At 39.6% G+C, this 19,752-nt stretch overlaps 1 protein-coding gene across 1 annotated transcript in view; it reads right to left on the bottom strand.

The window, feature by feature from the left end:
• The window catches only part of abcb7 (ATP-binding cassette, sub-family B (MDR/TAP), member 7), a 33,131-nt gene extending 20,658 nt beyond the window's left edge, over window positions 1-12,473 (bottom strand). The window contains exons 1-7 of the mRNA XM_057349650.1: window positions 11,949-12,473; window positions 11,053-11,127; window positions 10,847-10,921; window positions 9,630-9,749; window positions 5,896-6,028; window positions 442-710; window positions 1-89 (exon numbers count right to left, since the gene is read on the bottom strand). Of these exons, the coding sequence (XP_057205633.1) occupies window positions 1-89; window positions 442-710; window positions 5,896-6,028; window positions 9,630-9,749; window positions 10,847-10,921; window positions 11,053-11,127; window positions 11,949-12,086 (899 nt within the window). The 5' untranslated portion in view covers window positions 12,087-12,473. The remainder of the gene's footprint in view (window positions 90-441; window positions 711-5,895; window positions 6,029-9,629; window positions 9,750-10,846; window positions 10,922-11,052; window positions 11,128-11,948) is intronic.
• Between the last annotated feature and the right edge of the window lie 7,279 nt (window positions 12,474-19,752).

Raw genomic sequence — 19,752 nt, 5'->3', positions numbered from 1 at the left:
CTCCATTGTGTAACAGCGATTGTGAATGCCGTGTACGCTGAGAGAGTTCCCAGAGTCACCAGAGCAAACTGACCACCGCATTTATAATACTGCTCAAACACACAAAAACATGACATCAGCATCGTCACAGATCACCTTCATTCCCACCGCGCTGCTAGCGCTCATGTTTCGGACATTATTAAAAGATCTGAGTACCTCAGCTGTTAGACTCAACACGTGTGTGTCAATCCATCAATCACCTTGGACTGACAGTTCTTCTATGTTTAATGTGATATGATGGATGGATGGTGTCAAAAGCACAGATATTATTCATGCTATAAATAAATGCGTTGTTGACTAAGTGTTGTGTTGTGTTGTGTGAGTTTTGCTTGTTAACACAAACTCAGATGTGAACTTGGACACTGAAAGGATGGCAGCGGTGGAATGAAGTGTGTGTCTCACCAGAATACCGCTGACCAGCAGCATCTCAAAGAGAGTGGGCCCGAGGTTAAAGACCAGCGCGCTCAGAACGAAACTGATTCCTCGCGTGCCGCGGTCAATGGCTTTGGACAGTGCTCCTGTCTGTCTGCTCAGGTGAAAGCCCAGATCCAGGTTATGAAGGTGAAGAAAGACATTCCTGGCGATCCTTCTGATGGAGCTCTGAGCCACTTTCCCAAAGACAGCGTTCCTCAGCTCATTGAAGAGAGCCGCTCCAGCACGAGACACGCCGTCTGAAAAACACAGGAGAATTATGGGTAATGACGCTCTTCGCAGGGCCACACAGTGGCTTAACCACAAAGCTCGCTGCAGGGTTATCTCTTAAAACAACACGTCGGACGTAACTGCAACAACAGCATCGTTCCTTCATGAAGGGATAGTTTACCCAAAAATGAAGAATGTTGGTAACCAAACAACACTGAAGCCCACTCACTTCCATTGTGAAGCCCACTCACTTCCATTGTGTCCATTGTGTTTTATCTCTTAAATGCTACACTCTATAAGAAATGAAACTAATATTGGATATATATAGATGTTCATCAACCAATAACCAATATCAAACACACACAGATTATAACAATAACTCTGCATTTCACGGTGAGCTGAAGTGAACGCTTCCAGCAGCAGCATGTGAAGATCATGGTCATGATGTCGTCCTCTTCACTCAAGAGCACATGAGGCTCATTAAAACAGCAACACCATCACACCTCCATCCTTTTGACCCATGACTACATCTTGACTCACTATACCCACCACACTTTCCATCATCAACAAAAGCCTTCTTAATGTGTGTAGCTTAAAATAAAGCAGAACATGTCGTCCATGTGCTGACATGCGGCTTACATCTTCCCGCTACAATCGCATTAAAACCCCATGAAAATAGACACATTTCATATATCCACTTATAGTGTTAGTGAGGATACGTCACATTCAAACATCATTTAAACCATCTCTCTGAACCGTACATTGAATATCGTTCATGCCAAACATCTTCTATATAGATATATTCATCTTAACATCGGGTATCATGCTTTGTCATGCATTCTGACTTCTTGACACTGTTAAACGTGCTGGCTTCTCATGCTTAACATGGTCATCTTGTTAAAAAGTATTTCTGTACTTGATACACTGCCCCAGCACTCGGAAAGTTTTTTCTAATTCTGGATGCATGTGTCGTCACAGGGATCCTATTGCTTTTATTGGCTATTCTCCTGGAAAAGCTCGGCAAGGGCAGAGCCATTGAGAGAGAGAGTTCTGCCAACGGAAGTCCAAAACGCTGGAGCGTCACGTGATTCACGGTGCCTTCAGATAGTTCCAGGAAGTTGTTTTCTCTTTAAACGCTTTATTTCTTTCATTTTTATTCATTAAATGGCTTTCGTCTTTAAATGGGTTAGAAGTTTACCTCAGTTGGTCTGTTTAGTCGCAGCTCCATGCGTTACTAGTAACTTCCGGGAACTATTGAAAAAATAGTCAATGAAGAAGACGCCACTCTCTCTATCAATGGCTCTGGGCAAGGCGAAAGAAAGAGCCAATCGACGAGCGAGACCGCTTCCCATCAAGGTTATCTGCGCTGCGTTAAGATGGACTGCGCTGCAGCTCTTTACTCCTGCGATGGTGAAGTTTAGGTGTGTCTGTTTGTTCACGGCATTTCAGTGATAATCGGTGCATATAACGCTGGATTTGGAGATGGTTTGAAACTGATAGATGGCGTGGTCCCAGTGCTAAAAGATGCCGGACATGAACTGCACGCGGTTAGTCAAACTAAGTCATACGTCTGTGTTTTGTTGGCAATCGGCGTGTACGTGCATAATGTAGAAAACACGAAGGGATTCATGTGATGATGTGTTGTGTGCTCGTGCTGTAGTTCCACCCCACTCTCCCCACTAGTACCGCCTCTAGCAGCTCGTGTTTTTCTGGAAATAATCGTACAGCTGTATCTCTCTTTTATAAATGTGATCAAACTAAATACTCTTTGAAGATATGATGTATGCAATACTACTGTATAGGCACTCAAGATTAATATAAGATTGGCAGAAACTGCCTGTGATACGCGATAATAAACAATCGTTGTAGAATTTCTTCTTGTATATTGCTAGTTCGGGTAGGCTGATGGCTACAAGTTGCGGGTAAGGACAACAATGTAGCCATCAGCCTACCTGAACTAGCAATATACAAGAAGAAATTCTACAATCGTTACTACGCATGCGCACTTTTGTGACCACAACTGAACTGCCGGTACACATTCACAAACAATAGAGCGCCTGTAGATTATTTCTGATAACAATCAAATGAAACTGAGAAGAAGCGTTTACTTGGCTAAACTTGTCTCTCCGGTTTTTTTTATTTAGACTGCGATACCAAGCTCAACCGCTAGATGTCAGTGTACCATACGGTTTCTGGACAAGCTGCTGAAAAACAAACAGCTGTAGGCAGTGCGTCCCTAATCTATTCATACTCTCCCCTAGGGATGGGAATCGCAGGGTACCTCCCGATACGATTCGATACGCGATACAGGGCTCACGATACCGATAATATCACAATGCGCCGATTCTGCGATAATCGATATATCGCTCGGCAATTCTATAAAAATACATCACGACATCTGTAAATGAAGGGAAAAGTGATCTATTAGATGAGCATTTTTAGAGTGTTGTGACTCTCTGGTCTTTAGGTTAGTTTATTCTTGCGCTTGTCTTTGGACTGTGAGTCTCTGGTGACTCCACGCGTCTCCCAAAACGGGGGTTTGCGGCACGTCACGTCAAAGCGCTCACGCTATGAGGATCATTGCGAATTTCAATGCAAGTTTTGCCTCGGCTCGCCTAAAGTTGAGCTTTATAAAAACCAATAAAAGCTTTACAAAACAATCTGACTTCTGAAATACGTGAGAATGAGCTATTTTAATATGCACGCGCAGATACCTGCACCCCTGCACGAGCACTGCGGGTGAGAGAGAAAGCGCCAGACTGGAGCGAATCACGAAACTACAGACTGAAAGAAGGTGAAAAGAGTATTCCCAACCTGCAGAGCGCCGAGTTAACCACGTCTACTTATTTACATTCACTACGAAATCCAAAGTGTGCCCAAACTTTTGATTTAAAAGACGCTGGCGCATCTCTAATTTGTTGTTGGTCCGCCATTATGCTCGTATTTCTTCCCCGCTGTGATTACAATTTCCTTTCATTTGACCATCTGTAATCTGGGAGCGTCACCACAAGAAATATGTGGGTACTGCCGTTCTGGTAAGCACAGTGTAGGTATGAATTTAGATCTTTTGTATTTGAAAAAAAAAATCGATTTTTTTCCCCATCCCTACTCTCCCCACACATACTACAGAACGTACTGTTTTAATGGTCGATAGGTAGATACTTTATTGAAATCAGTACGTACCGTCATAGTATGCCATGGACGCAGCGACTGACTGCTCTGTCTCAAGAATACACTTGGCATGTCACTGTGATTAAATCTGCTCACAAAATATCTGCTGTAACGCATCAATGAATAAGATTGAGTGAGTGTCTTAAACACAATATCCATCAATGCGGTGCACACACAATCACACCAGCAGTGTGTGTGTGTGCGTGCGTGTGTCTGTTCATGTTTGTATATCCCGGTGGGGACCTAAACCTGAATACACACCAACACATGGGGACTCGTGTCACCGTGGGGACCAAAATTGAGGTCCCCATGAGCAAAAAAGCGTATAAATTGTACAGAACAATATTTTTGAAAAATCTAAAAATGCAAAAAGTGTTCTATGATCTTTAGGTTTAGGGATAGGGTTAGGGGATAAAATATAGTTTGTACAGTATACAAATCATTACGCCTATGGACTGTCCCCACGGAGATAATAAACCAGACGTGTGTGTCTGTGTGTGCGCGTTGGCTCTCATTAAAACGCGCCCTTATGAGGAGAAAGTGAATTTTCACTCTAATGACTTGTTAAGTGGTTAGTAACTATTACTCATTAGCTTCATTTCTCTTCATGTAAACCCCCTGGAAGTGTCTTGATGATGTCATATCAAGAGAAAAAGAAAGCCTGCGTGAGACCCTCCCCCTTTTAAAATAACCAACAGCGCTTTATCAGGCACACCTGGCATTGGACAACTTGTGATGGTCACAGTTGTAAAAACATCCTTTTGATTCCTGATTTTATTTCATATACAACTGTTTCTACAGAAAAGATAACAGCGATATGTGCATGTTATGTTGACGTTTGTCTTCTATCTACTCAACGTGAATTTGTGTCATTGTTTTGAAGCACGTAGCTTAGATAATAATACAAGACAAAAAAAACTTCATACACTTCCCGCTCCACATCTGTAAAGCCGACTTTAGTTTCCATTAGGCTTCCACGGGTGTACAGGAGGACTCTTTCAGGTTTTGAAACTCAACAGTTCGGCCAAATCATCAATGGGGTGCAAAGGCCTGATGCTTGAGCTTATGTAATAAATCAATAAATAAATAACTAAACTGATCAGGCACAGCCGTACAAAAGCCTGTTCAAATTTGAGGGCTCAGTGAAAAGATGGAAAATGATCATGAAAAACTATTACTGTACATTTTTTGGGTAATTACATGGACCTTAAGATAACCTTAAAAACGTCATCATTTCACACAACTGACATTTTGTTGCACTGTAGGGTTGGGCAATGTGGCGTTTTAAAGTGAGGTGCGTCTGGCAGGAGCTGCGCAGACACACATCTTTATAAAGCACAAGCTGGGCAGATATCAATTTAAGCATCTGTACAGCGCGAGCGTCACAGTTACAAAGTGAGGCTTGATTGTATTCTTATTCTGATGTTATATTCATTAAAATACTTATAAAGTGAGCTAGCTGCACAGACACGCATCTTCTTTATACAGTTATAAAGTCAGGCGGGTCTGCGCAAACTGCGCATCCTCTTTATACAGCGCAAGCTACACAGTTATAAAGTCAAGCTAGTCTGATCAGTACAGTGCAAGGTTTTATGCCTCTTAGCCTTATTCATATTCGTCTACAACGCGATTTGCAGCACAGATCAGCGAGAGTCACGTGAGGAAAGTGACACATTTGTTGGAATCACGTTGCCGGCTCAACATCGTCATGTCTATCAGCCATCAGCATTGTCTATCGGCCCAACCCTATTGCACTGTGCATTTTGATGCACGGAGGCGTGTAAAAACATCTGTGAATCCAAAAGGTCATAGTGTTTTTCAGTCAGGAACGTGTTGTCAGTGTCTGCAATATGATGAGCAAATGAAACAAACTCTAAACTGCAATCGCACTTCTAAGAGTTTCATGACACAACACATTACAATGACCGTAATAGCGTTATCGACAGATAACTTTTCAGGCAAAGGTCAGACGACACTTAATATGCAGCATGCTTCCCAAAATGAAGTCAAACACCTGCCAAGACAGGAGCGAGCAGCACTTACAGCCAATCAAAACAGCCGTTGCCATGGTTGCCACCGTGTTTGGCGCGTCGCTCAGGTTCAACATGTGTCCCGACATCTGGTTCAGGCCATCCACAGCATATTTAAACATGAAGGGCACCGTCACGTTGGTCATCTGGAGGACAAACAGGGAAAAAAGGGAAAGGTTGATGTTTTGATAAGTTCCTGCAAGCGGCGTGACACTACATTAACAGCAGAGAGCCACCGCTCCGCTTCATGCATCCGCTAATGGAATTGAAATGGTTATTAAAGGTAATTAAAAGCTGGCGGACAGCTGCTGGCCCGTGCCAACACGCAGCAGAACATTAGCTGAACACCATTTCACTTTCATTTCTTTTCACCTCATTCATCCCATGTGACTCACAGAGCTCTTTTAATTTCACTTGACAACAGACTGACCACACCACACATCAAGACGTCAGATGAGCGAGACTGAATGCCCTCACAGACAGTGTTTCATACTCATACTGACCTCTGCGAGCTTTATTTCAAAATAAAAACTTCAACTCCGTTCTGACCTTGTATTAGTGCTGGGTAAAAAATATGGACTCTTCTATTTTAATCCATATTCAATTTTAAGAAACGGATGGTAACGATTTGGGAAATCCCTGAATCGATTCTTAAAGAGTACATAACTAGGGATTTTTAAGGTCCTACTTAGGTTTATGGAGTGTCCAACAAGTTTATGTATATAGAACATGTAAAAACACTATTATTTTATAATAATAGGCAGTTATTCTTACATTCCTTCTTGACTGACTCTCAAATGATTCGTTCCGCCACTCATCTGTCTAATCCCCTCCTTTCCGCTAGCCTAGTCTGATGTGATTGGTCAGATGGCCTAGTCTGATGTGATTGGTCAGATGGCCTAGTCTGATGTGATTGGTCAGATGGCCTAGTCTGATGTGATTGGTCAGATGGCCTGGTCTGATGTGATTGGTCAGATGGCCTAGTCTGATGTGATTGGTCAGATGGCCTAGTCTGCTGTGATTGGTCTACCGCAAATGAGGCTCATGAGCTACAGTGTTTGGGGGAGAAGAGTGAGGTCCTTGCAAAAGGCAGTCCTAGCAAAATGTAGGCGGGGACTATATGTAGTGACATAAATCCGCGGCGGTTCGCAAATCGGACTAGGGACGACTCGTTTGCGTGATTCATAGTCGACTCTCCTTTTTCCAAGCCAATAACTTTGTTATTCATTCACCTTCGGATTTACAACTTGGCAGACTGCTGACATTCAAACACGCCAACATGACACACTGCATGAAATGTCATTTTCATGGTCTCATGTTATGTACCAGGTTTGTCATGTTATGACATTAAGCATTGTCATGTGGTTGTAGTAAATTTGTCATTCACTTGTCCGAGTACAAAAACTACTTGTCCAACGATAAAAAAATGATATTTCATTTGAATTATAATATAATATAATCAATATAATTGTTTGGGATTTAGATTGGTCAAGTTTGCTTCTAAGCATTTTAACTAGTGTCCGCTTTGGCCGCCTGAATTTGGTTATAGGCCGTTACTCTCCGTGACTGCTATAAACCAAAGGCAAGCAGTAATTATTATTAGTGTTAAGGCTGTAGGTTAACTTTTTTTGCACATAGCACTGGTGCTAGAGAGGTTTAAAGTTTGGTAGCACAGGCAGAAATGTGCAAGTGTAGTTCATTATGAATAGGCAGATAACTGACAAAAGACATTGATGTTACATACAGATGGATAAATTAGGGCCGTATCATTTTTAGATTACCTAAATTTGTTTTAATATTTCTAAGTTCTGAGTTTTTCCTTTTTAACTATACAATAGTGGTATTTTTGTCCACATAAATTACTGTAGTATACTATAGTAAACTGCAGTAAAATTCTTAGATACTATAGTGTTTTTGAACTTTACTATAGTATACAGTGTTTATCCATTCACTACAAGGGCACTTCAATTTTCAATAGCAAATACTATAGTACACCACAGTATGTTTTGTCTGAGTGTTCAATTTAACGGGACTTTTATTTTGACGGGTCTTCCGGAAGACGCTTGTTTGCGGATAGCTTCACTCAAACACTAAAACTCTCTCAGAGCAACTCTGACTGGAGATGAAGTTCATGTGTTCACATCCTCATACAGTGCAGACGCAGACAAATCCTCGACCATCACTCGTGTTGTATGTTAAACTGTGCACATAATTCACTCAGACACGCAGAACAGCCAGATCACATTTAAATAACAGGATTCCTCGTCCGCATGTAGTTACATGGACTCAGTGCGATGCGCATTGATTATTGTCACACACAAACAAGTCTAATGCACATATTCTTCTTATTCTACATATATGTCGCACTGTTTTTTTTCAAGTTACTTGTCCGGTCGGGCAAGTAAAATTCTCTCTCACTTGCCCATACAAAACATTCACTTGTCCCGGACAAGCGTTAATGTCGAGCCCTGTGTACTCTTTAAAGGGGAGACTTCACCCAAAAATGAAAAATGTGTCATCATTTACTCACCTTTGAGTTGTTCCAAATCAGTATAATGTCTTTGTTCTGATAAACACAGAGAAAGATATCTGGAAGAATGTTTATAACCAGACAGATTTTGCCCCTTTTGTGAACTTTCCATTTAATGCAGGTGCCAAAGAAAATATTATCTGTATTTCGCCTCTCGTCCAGAAGATGGCGCCATTATTTTGAAATCTGTTTTATTTCTTAAACATGTTCCAAGTTGTTTATGAATTTCAAGTTGTTCATGATTTCAGTGTTGCACATTTACAATGTTTTTATTTTTTACAGCAATGTTTGGTTACTCAAAGTAAAAGTAATTCAAAACATAATGGTGCGGGCTCTACTATTAACGTGAATGTGTATTTTAATACAGTTAGTGAGTATACAGTTATCAGCATATACTTAAATATGGATTCCGTGTAATATATTAATCTATATTGAATCGAATTGAAACCATATAAATAAGAAACGAATCAAATTGCCAAATTTGTCTCAAAACCCAGACCTCCTTTTTCAGTATATTCCTGAAAAGCACTCTGTACCACCTAATTCCAATTAGTACCATTAAAACACACACAACCAAAAAACTAGCCTTTTTTCTTTATGCAAAGTCTCATTTCTTTTTTATTTTAGGGTAAGATGTCACAAAACAAAGTGATGATCTCACGAAAATGTCTTACTCTATGAGCCGAGGTGATGACTAATTTGTACGATGTGAACGTAGGATCAATCGCGACACTAAAGCCACATTCCCTACATGAAAGCAGAGATCTGCATTGAGACTTCATCTGTGGAGCTGCCAGCACCTCTCTTAACAACAGCACACATCCACCAGAGACCACTGCACATAAAGCACTGTTCATCACCAAACACACCAAAACAGCCCCCAATACTATACTGCACAAGACACGATACACTGGTGACAGATATATCACTGGTCAGGATGAAATGAATGTAATAAACCGATCACACTGGCTGATGGAAGGAAAAGGTGTCGAAAAGTAAATCTGTGAAAGCAATTAAAGAAAGAACCAATAATGTGCTACAAAAAAAGGTTTAAGAACACTACGACTGTTTCTACACATGTGTAGAAAACACATTCATATTCTTCTGCTGTTTTCCAGAAGTCACAGACGTGAAGCTGCAAAATGACATCACGTCATGAAATAACACAGCAGTGCTCTGATAAACACACACACGCACGCACGCACACACGCACACACCTTGGCTCCGGCAAGCAGGCTCAGAGATATGACCACACGAGCACGGAGGTCTGGTCGATCCTTGGGCCAAACATACGTCAACATGGCTCCGAGAATCTTCGATGTGTTCACTTCCTTCAGCTGGTGACACACACACAGTCAGAATGTTAATATCAGCAAGTTTAAAATGAAAAACATGATCAAATGTTCATTTCTCAACACTACATACATAACACATAGAACGGTCACACTTCAGTATAGGAACCAATTCTCACTATTAACTAGTTGCTTATTAACATGCCTCTTATTAGCATATCGGCTCTTTATTAGTACTTATAAAGCACATATTCTGCATGACCATACTCTACATCCCTAATCCTACCCAAAACCTAAACCTAACAATTACTTTACTAACAATTAATGAGCAACAAAATTTGGAGTAATTGAGGCAAAAGTGGTAGTTAATGGTTTGTTAATAGTGAGAATTGGACCTTAAAATAAAGGGTGACCCATATAACCTATACTAAAACAAATTATATTATAGACAGACATTTGTGATGGGTTTGTCTGTCCGAGAACCCAAACATGCAACGCACGCGTACGCACGCACGCACACACGCACACGGTTTATTATCTCTGTGGGGACAGTCCATAGGCATAAAGATGTTTATACTATACAAACCCCTATCCCTAAAGATCATAGAAACCTTTTTGCATTTTTAGATTTTCAAAAAATATCATTCTGTATGATTTATAAGCTTTTTTTGTGACCCGAGTCCTCGTGAGTTGGTGTGTATTCAGGTTTAAGTCCCCACCGGGATATAAAAACAAGGCCACACCCACATCCAGTAGACACTGGCTGTCACTATAATATTTGTTATGTTTCTGTCTATCAATCAGTGTGAACCATAGCTTGTCTTCTAAAGGTAAAGGCCAACAAAACATACATTGTGTCATCTGTACCTTTTCTCTGCTATTTTAAAATATTTGAAAACTATTTTCGTCAAGTGAACCATGTTCAGGGGTATTCGAAAAGACAGATGACACACTCATTGTTGATTATCATCATTTCTGAATAATACTCAAGGCTCAAGGTTAACGACATGAAAACAATGTGCGCTGGAAAATGATGTACAATAAAATCACACTATTGTCATTCTGAAGAGAAAATGTTGAGGTATGTGTTTGTTTATGGAGGATGGTGAAAACAGAGCAGCAGATTCCAGAGACGTCCTCACCACATTTTTGGGATCTGCACTCAGTCCTCCTCCTGCATTTCCATGCCAGCACGGTCTCTCTGGAACCTGTGAATGCTGAAACACACACACACACACACACACAGACACCAACACAAATCACTAACACAACGCCATCCGCTCAGTATTTACTTGAACATTTCTGACATCAGAATCATGTCTTAGCTTAAGATCTGAACGTGGCTCACTTTCACCGCTTGCAGAATCCGCTGTGTGTTTGGGCTTCTGCTGATGGTCCATGTTGACGCTGGGTTTAAACTTGACTTGAAACAGGAGACACATATGAAACGATCAGTCCCACAAACACTCACACACAATTCTAACTCCCATAGTTTTACACAAGTCTTCCACATTTCTATACTAAAGACTGTGTATCCGTTTCGGTTTCAATGCTTTAAGCTTTTACTATGACTCCATACCTTCCCACTGCACAAGCAAATAAAATGAGATATGTGATGTGGGCTTGTCAGTAACACGCCTGTCAAAGAAACCAAGGACCTTTATGAGCCAAAGACATTCTGAATGCTTGTCATCATGACATGACAACAGAAAGACTAAACACCCTCACAGAGCTCTCACAAACTTCAGACATTACACACCACACACAGCTGGGGAAAAGCATTCTTGTGATAACAATGACATGGTGTTTGTTGCTGATCACATGTGAAAGTGTGTTTTATCTGTGTTACTGTCACATGACAGCAGAGTTATAGTTAAACCAGCAACATGACACACACAGAACTCGTCACGATCACGACCAGCATGACAAACAGAAGATCTGATGTCTGTTTATTAGTGGCTTTTTTAAAGTATGATGATGAAGACATAAAGAGCGACATTCACACATCAGTAACAACACTTGTCATTAGTCACGCTAAACACGCAGCGCCTCCCACATTAGCAAAACATGCTAACTTAGTGTGAAGAAACATCTGAGGTAAACTGAGCCCAGTCGAGTGTAATTCAACAGTTTCCTGCATGTCACAAACACCGCCACAGATATACACTCGTGTACAGTAACTTTATGTGTGAGATAAGTTTCGTCCTCTGTCCTTGCGTGGTGTTTAGTGTGTTAGGACAGTACCTGTCGTGTGTGTTTATTCGTCTCTCTGTGCTCGTGATAACTCCGTATATGAAAACCGCTGCTCTGCTGTAGTAACAACGATAATTTGCGCCTTTGAATGTTAAAGCCACACTTCAGCGGGAGCAAGAGCGGCGCCATGCTGAACTGAACTCTACGCGCGACGTGACGTCATGCTTGACATCACTTTAGACCGGAATCGTTGGTCAGCTTCTTCTTGTTTGGTTTGTTGCTAGAAGGGAAACGGCTACGGCCGGAAGTGGTGCAAAACCTCGCCATATAATTACAATAAATTAACATACATTAGCTAACGCCTTCACCTAACGTTACCCCAACCCTAAAGCTAACCTTACACTAATTAAAATATTTATCAACTGTTTTCAGCGTGACTAATATAATGCGGCATTTAGGTGCGCATGCCCATTTGAGGTAGCTGTATCCTTTCTAGTCAAAACCGTTTGGTTGGCATCCACCGTCGTAGACATATATAACTAGACGCTACATTCAACCACTCCAGGCACGTGGCCGCCATTTTGGCACGGTTCAGTGACGTCACTCACAGTTGACAAGAATTCCCCAACACTGCGCTGCGCTCTCTGAGTCTGGTTAATACTTCTGTTGGTAAATTGTGTTTTTCTTCTTATAAAAATAATGATAGGTTAATCCGTTCTCTGTTCCAGCAGGATATTGTTACTTTACCACCTGTACTTTCTTACTGGAATAATGTAGGAGGTAACATCTGCTGGGAAAAGCGATGCTTCTCTTTTAAATAATCTCTTTTAAAATAATTCCTAAATGTTACCCTGCAAATCACTTTTTAAATAAAAAAGTTATTTCCTCCAACTGCTCGTTCTGTGATGACACTGATGAAACTGTTGTTCATCTCTTTTGGCATTGTCCTTATACTAAAATGTTTTGGAAAGATGTTTTAGGATTTATTAGGTATAGCGGCACAAATAATACCAAAGCCGCTAAGGAGCTGAGTGAGGAACTTCGTGACTCGTCAATCATCGTAACTCTTGCATCTTCCTTTTTATTTATCATTATGAACAAAAGTAGCTACGATAAATATACGGTCAACAAAAAATATGTGCTCCCGCACTCACCCCCCATCGTTCCTTCCAAACACATACCACCACAGGTGTTTAAACATGACATAATTAATGACACTCCCCCTTTCCCTTCAACACGTGACAGCCACCTCCTCACATGGCTCCTACATTAGGAATGAAGTAATGATTGTGTGTTACGTTGGAAGGATGTGGTACTAGGTTTTATTGACTACGCTATCAGTCCAAGAAAGGTGAACTTTATGTTATTAACTTGATTTTGTTACTTGCTAAGTTCCACATTCATAAATCTAAAGTCTTGAAATATAAACCCCTCTTTTTTTGTTTTCATGAAAGAATTTGAAAAATACCTAATTTCAATCAAATTGTCAAAGAACAAAAAAGCTGTCAAATCATTGTCTGTTTGTAGTTTTTTTCCTTTTTTAATCTTATGTAATTTTGTAATTTGCATTGTATGTTTGTTCAAGCATCAATAAAAAATAAAAACACTGTGCTTCGTTACAACACTGCGCTCTCAAACTTTCACAAACAAATGCTTTTGGCTTGGCACATAATTTATAAACATAATTTGAGACCACATTGGTACTATATTTGGAATAATTGTAATATTGTTTATAAAAACAAATCTTTGTTTTTCCCAGATTGGGCCAATAATAACGTTAATTTGGTTTTTCAATTAATCAGACCTGATGGATATTTGTATTCTGATTTTGAATTTCTAAACAGGTATAATTTACCTGTTACTCCACGAGATTTTGCAATCGTAATGACACCATTCCTGATGGGGTCATAACATTTCTTAAAGATTCAGCCAGATCCTCACTTTCTCTTTCTATAATGCATCCCTTTAATACTATGATTGGGAATATCTGTTTTTATCCAGTTCTTCTGGTCGTAACAAAAAATTGAAAATGATTTCAATCTGAGCTGGTTTCTGTCCCATATATTGTGTCCTATTAGAATGGCCAATTTGATGATATTACATGGTGCAAGTGTGGACTCTGCTATCTAAATATTTAGTAAGAAACAAGGTGAAGGACATATCTTATAAATTACTTCATCTATTTTACCAAGCTTTATTTGAAAAGAATGTTTCCAGATATTGACTCACTGTGTTCATTTTGTGATTCTGAAGAAGAATCCATTTTTCATATTTTCTGGGAATGTACAGTACATATGCTTCTTTATTTTGGAATGATTGCTGTATCTTTTGTTATACAAAGATATTTTATTTGGTTGTCATAGTTTTGACAAGAATGTTAAAGATCAATATTTTTTTGATCAACCTCTTTATTCTACTTGGTAAATTATTTTGACACAAGTGTAAATGTCAAGGTGCTAAGCCATACTTCTTTGTTTTTTAAAGATCTTAAGTCCTACCTAGATACTCTCTTTGACTGGAGCAACCCAAAAGCCCTCAAAACTGTAACGTTGTGTCATTCACATTATATTTTTCTAATTTTGTAACTTTGCAATATTTGTCTCTGTTTACCCCTGGCATTGTATTTGTAAAAAACGAAAAAAAGCACTGTGCTGCACAGTCATGGGGTAAAAAACGGGAGAAATCTTCCGTTGTTGTCGTGTGTTTGTGTAGCAGATATAATGTTTGAGCTTACGCAACAATTAATATGTTTTCATAATCATACGCAGTCAGCTTGATTTTGAGCGTTAACCGACCGACTCGCACAGTTCCAACATGGCGGACGACCTACGTATAGCGGCCCATAGAAACAGATGCTAATGCGGCATAGTTATTTATTTCTATGTCCAACGTCTTGGTGCTTACCGCCACCCTCTGTTCCGGAGTGTGAATCGCAGAACAGGTTCACGGACTAAGGGTGCTTCTCAATTCTATTTGTGCATCCTCGTTTCCTTTCCTCGCGTCGTAGCTCCACCCCTTCAGGATGCGAGGGAAGGGAACAAGGAAAAGAAGCGAGGAAGGAGGAATTAAAAGAAGTGAAATGGCCTATACTCGCCCCCTTTAGCGTCACTTCAAAGCGTCGTCAATTAATGATGACTGCACACATTGCACATTGAAAATATAAAAAATAAAGTTAAATACATACTTTAGGCAGATTTCATAATCCCCACTACAATAAAATAAGTTAAAAACATGCTTAAAAGAGGTCCGAAATGTATTTAAGGTAGGCTATGTCAAATATATGTTATACATAAATATTGACTATATTAATATATTAACTATATGAATATTAACTATACTGTCTGAAATAGGTATACATTTACAAAAAAAAACCCCGCGTAATTATCACATTTATGCGTGTTTGAATATGATCTAAAGATGTGACGTTGTGCAGGGGGAGGAGAATAATGCGCACGTCAGGGCTGCGTTCAGCCCCGACAAAACGTAGCAAAAAATGACGGCTGAGAAGGCCATTCTTTGTGTTCTTTTTGAAGAATTTTCAGAGCCTGAAGAAATCGGAATAAATACGTGTTTAATATTGCAAAATACATCTCTTCTAATATTTTCAATTGTTGCGCATACCGAGCTGCAGCGGACACATTTAAACGACTTTACTTGGACCGATTGTGCGAGCTGTCTCTTTAACACCGCGTGGGTTATATACATGTTGCTGATGATTTGGCCGGCATTCTTGACACGCCCACCAAACAAATGAAAACGTATCTCAAACCCTGTTGCACACCGTTGCAAACCGTTTCGAGGAAACGTGTCGTTCAACCCGGAAACCGTAGCAAAACTTTGCGCACCGGTTTGAGCTTGAACATGCCCCTACAGAAAAAGGATGTCATATTTTTCTATAAGATAGTAAAATGTCCAATAGCAATATTTTGATTTTAAATCTTATTATTTTATATGCAAAATTTTACATCCACAAATGTAAATGGTCTGAAAGGAAACCAAATATTATCCAGTTTAAACTGCAATTGAAAATATATTTTGAAACACTTGAAGGACTTGCAAGTAGAAAAGCTGCCAAGACTATAGACCTCTACAGTGCTCTTAATTCCTCTTTTTAAGTTGATTGTATTGTTTCAGTTTTCTTGTTGTTGTTCCCTATTGTCATTTTTTTATTTTATTTTATAACTGTTTTTAATATATGGATATTACAATTGCGATTTTATATTACTTACTGTTATGTTATAAATACATATTATTGTAAATATATATATATATATATATATATATATATATATAAATTAAAAAAAAAAAAGCTTGAACATGCCCCAGGTTTAGTGGATAAAACACTTCCTCAAAGGAAACACGTGTGTATCCTCGCTCATGACTCCTCAGAAAGCCTGCTCGATCCTCGCCTCCTCCCAGTGCAATTAGAGAATTGAGACGTCCTTAAAGATGGCTGAGCTCGGTCGGTTTCCGGGTCATAGGATGGAGGACGGATGAGCGAGGAAACGAGGAGGCATATTGAGAAGCACCCACATCATCCACCCTCCCTCGTTCTCTCCCATTCTCACACATACACTCCCTACCTGTCCTGCTACATATTAACACTAACACTACACTAATACTTTAAATATCTTCACTCTATTCTTCATATCCTATTATAAACCCCTGTTTCCTTTCAATTCAAAATCATTCTAATCTGTTCCCTCTAATCTGTTCCCTATTAAATTTGAAGTCCTGAACCCCTTCCTCTCTCTTCCAATTCCTCATCACCTCTCTTTGTGCTTCATACTTATTAAATCTTATCTTACACAATATGTTCCAGTGATTCCTCTTTTTGAAATTCCTCTCACAGACCAGTATCATGCTTCCCTCTCAACTGAAATGTTTTATTTAATAAACAGTGTCCCAACCTTAACCGAGTTATCCCCATTTCCTCTCTCCTATTTCCCCCTTCAACCATTTTATGCTGGACTTCCCTTTGGATTTGATCATTTATGTCTATGAGGTAATCACCACCGCTGCATCTGAAATCGCCTACTTCCATACTATATAGTAGGCGAAAATGAGTATGAGTCATGTATGGTATGTCCGAAACCTCATGATGCAAAAAATGGTCTACAACTTTACAAGTGTGGATCGGATGGACACTTCTCTATCCCATGATGCCACGGGAGCTGAGCAACGGTCAAATTTCAAAAGTATATCAAATAAATATAGCGGAAAACTTTAAGGCAGACATCCGTTTTTAATGTAAGTGCCAATAAATGAATTCCTCCTGACTAAATGATGTTTTTATAGACGTTCACGTGTAGGTTGTTGTTAATACGTCATAGGTCAAAGATGACCGTAATGACCATAAAACATGGCGGACGCAGTATGTCTACTCCCACTCATACTATATACAACGTACTGTTTAAACGGAATTGTCGAATTGTCCTACCCTGTCAGATTTTCCTACCGCAAGGCACAACTTAATATAATCTAAACCACATCGACAAAATAAACAGGTAGGATGATTTTACAATGCAAAATACCCTTTCAGATAGTCCTGCCCTCTTAAAATAAACACATAAAATAAGTCTACAGCAGAAATACCCTGTCTGATTATCCTACCAGCATAAAAGAAACATGTCGGATTAATTTACTGCGCAATAGCCTATCAAATTGTACTACCAATATTAAATTAATATTTAGAATGATTTAACAACGATAAAAAACTATCAGATTCCCGTAGCATTATAAAATAAATAGATAGGATAATTTTATAGTGCAAAACAACAACGTAACATTGATGTGCGCATGCCTGGTAGGACAATGTGAAAGTGACCTATTAGTCAGATATGGTGACCCATACCCGAAATGTGACCTCTGCATTTAACCCATCCAGAGAGTAGTGAACACACGCACAGCAAGTGGTGACCACACGTACACCCGGAGCAGTGGGCAGCTATCACTGCAGCGCCCGGGGAGCAAGTAGGGGTAAGGTGCCTTGCTCAAGGGCACCTCAGTCGCTACCCTCCGGCTCTGGGAATCGAACCGGCAACCTTCTGGTCACGAGTCCGACTCTCTAACCATTAGGCCACGACTGCCCAATGTGACGGTAAGATGAAATTTCAGGACACCTGTAGGTAGGTACTTATTCCAATTCAGTACGTACTGTCACAGTATGCGATTTCGGACGCAGTACACGTCCCAGCAATGTTCAATGTTATGTCACGACAAATATGGGAATCACAAAGTTACGTCACTGGAATGTTATTTGGTACGTCGTGGCAACGAATATGGTCCGGTCTAGAGCCATTGAGAGAGAGTGTCGCATCAACTCCAATGGAACAGTTTTTTAACAGGAGTTCATGGAGGCTTTCAATAGTTCCTGGAAGTTACTAGTTATTACATTTACATTTATATTTATATTTATGCATTTGGCAGACGCTTTTATCCAAAGTGACTTACATTGCTTTATCCTATACATTTATACATAGGCATGTGCAATCTCTGGGATCGAACCCACAACATTGCTGAGCTACAGGAAAGCTTATTAGACCAACTGAGGTAAAATTTTAACCCATTTCAAGACGTAAGTCATTTAATGAATAAAAAATGAAAGAAATAAAGCATTTAAAGAGAAAACATAACTTCCTGGAACTCCTCTCAATGGCTCTGGTCCGGTCCAGGTACGTCTTCACAATGTAACAGTGTTAGCTTGGAGGACCCATTCAACATTGTTTATTTAATAAAATGAACATACAACAAAATTCAACAAGTCGAACAAGTCGTTTATTTAATACAATTATTATACAACAAAATAATAATATAAATGAATATTAACATAAATTAAATATATATTGTTATTAGGGGTGCAAAAATCGATACATGTAACTATCGCAATATTTTTTTTTTCGATAGTGTATTGATAGTGATATCTCTACTATCGATATATATTTTTTAAATCATGTCATATACATACGGCCAAAAGTAAATGGAGGTGCATGGCGAACAATATAAGAACGCTTGGAGCTCTCAGAGCTGATGTGTGGGTGTGCTTTGGTTTTCAAAATAAGTCATGGAGTAATGAGTTATATAAACTAATGCTGTTTGTAGGCTTCTCAAGTCATGACACAAGTCACTTGGCTACTGCAGTGCATTAGACAAAAAGTTTATTAAGAAAAGTAACAATGACATCTATTGTGCTTTCACGGATGTGACACCAGCACATTTACAGCACGGATGAACCAGAGGTTTTATACTGCCCATGTTCAGTGTTTTAACTGTAATGCACCACAACAGCCAAGTGACTTGCGTGAACCACCTTATTCCCCTGTGCTACCCACTTGAGGGGCGCGACCCACAGTTTGAGAAGCCAAACCTCTGATCTAAAGGTCCATGCATCGCACATCATGTCCACTCTGCAGAGGTAAGGGATGTTTTTACACTTATCCTTACAGAAAACCCCCGGTGGTGCACAGCATGTTGCATTTCTAGCTCTACTTTTTACATTTTCTATTTAAAGTATTGCAATTAGGGCTGTGAAATGATTAATTGTGATTAATCGCATCCAGAATAAAAGTTTGTGTTTATGTAATTTATGTCGGTATACTGATACTGAATATTGAAATCAAAAGTGCGTTTTGGCCAGTATTCCAAAAGGATTTAATTGTGTTTTATTGGCCCCCATCTGCCAGATAACATCCCATCAATCCCACATGCACATCACTGTTGTAAATAATTACAATGTCACTCTGGACCACTCTGCAGTTCTTTCTAACAGAAGAATTAGGCCAGTTGATGCTCAACCACCCCAGTATGCACAAAACATCCCACATGAATATTGTTATAATCTGTTGCAGAAAACAGG

Source organism: Triplophysa rosa, linkage group LG13 (assembly GCF_024868665.1).
Source record: "Triplophysa rosa linkage group LG13, Trosa_1v2, whole genome shotgun sequence".
NCBI lineage: Eukaryota > Metazoa > Chordata > Actinopteri > Cypriniformes > Nemacheilidae > Triplophysa > Triplophysa rosa.
This window is presented reverse-complemented; position numbering and strand designations above follow the sequence as displayed.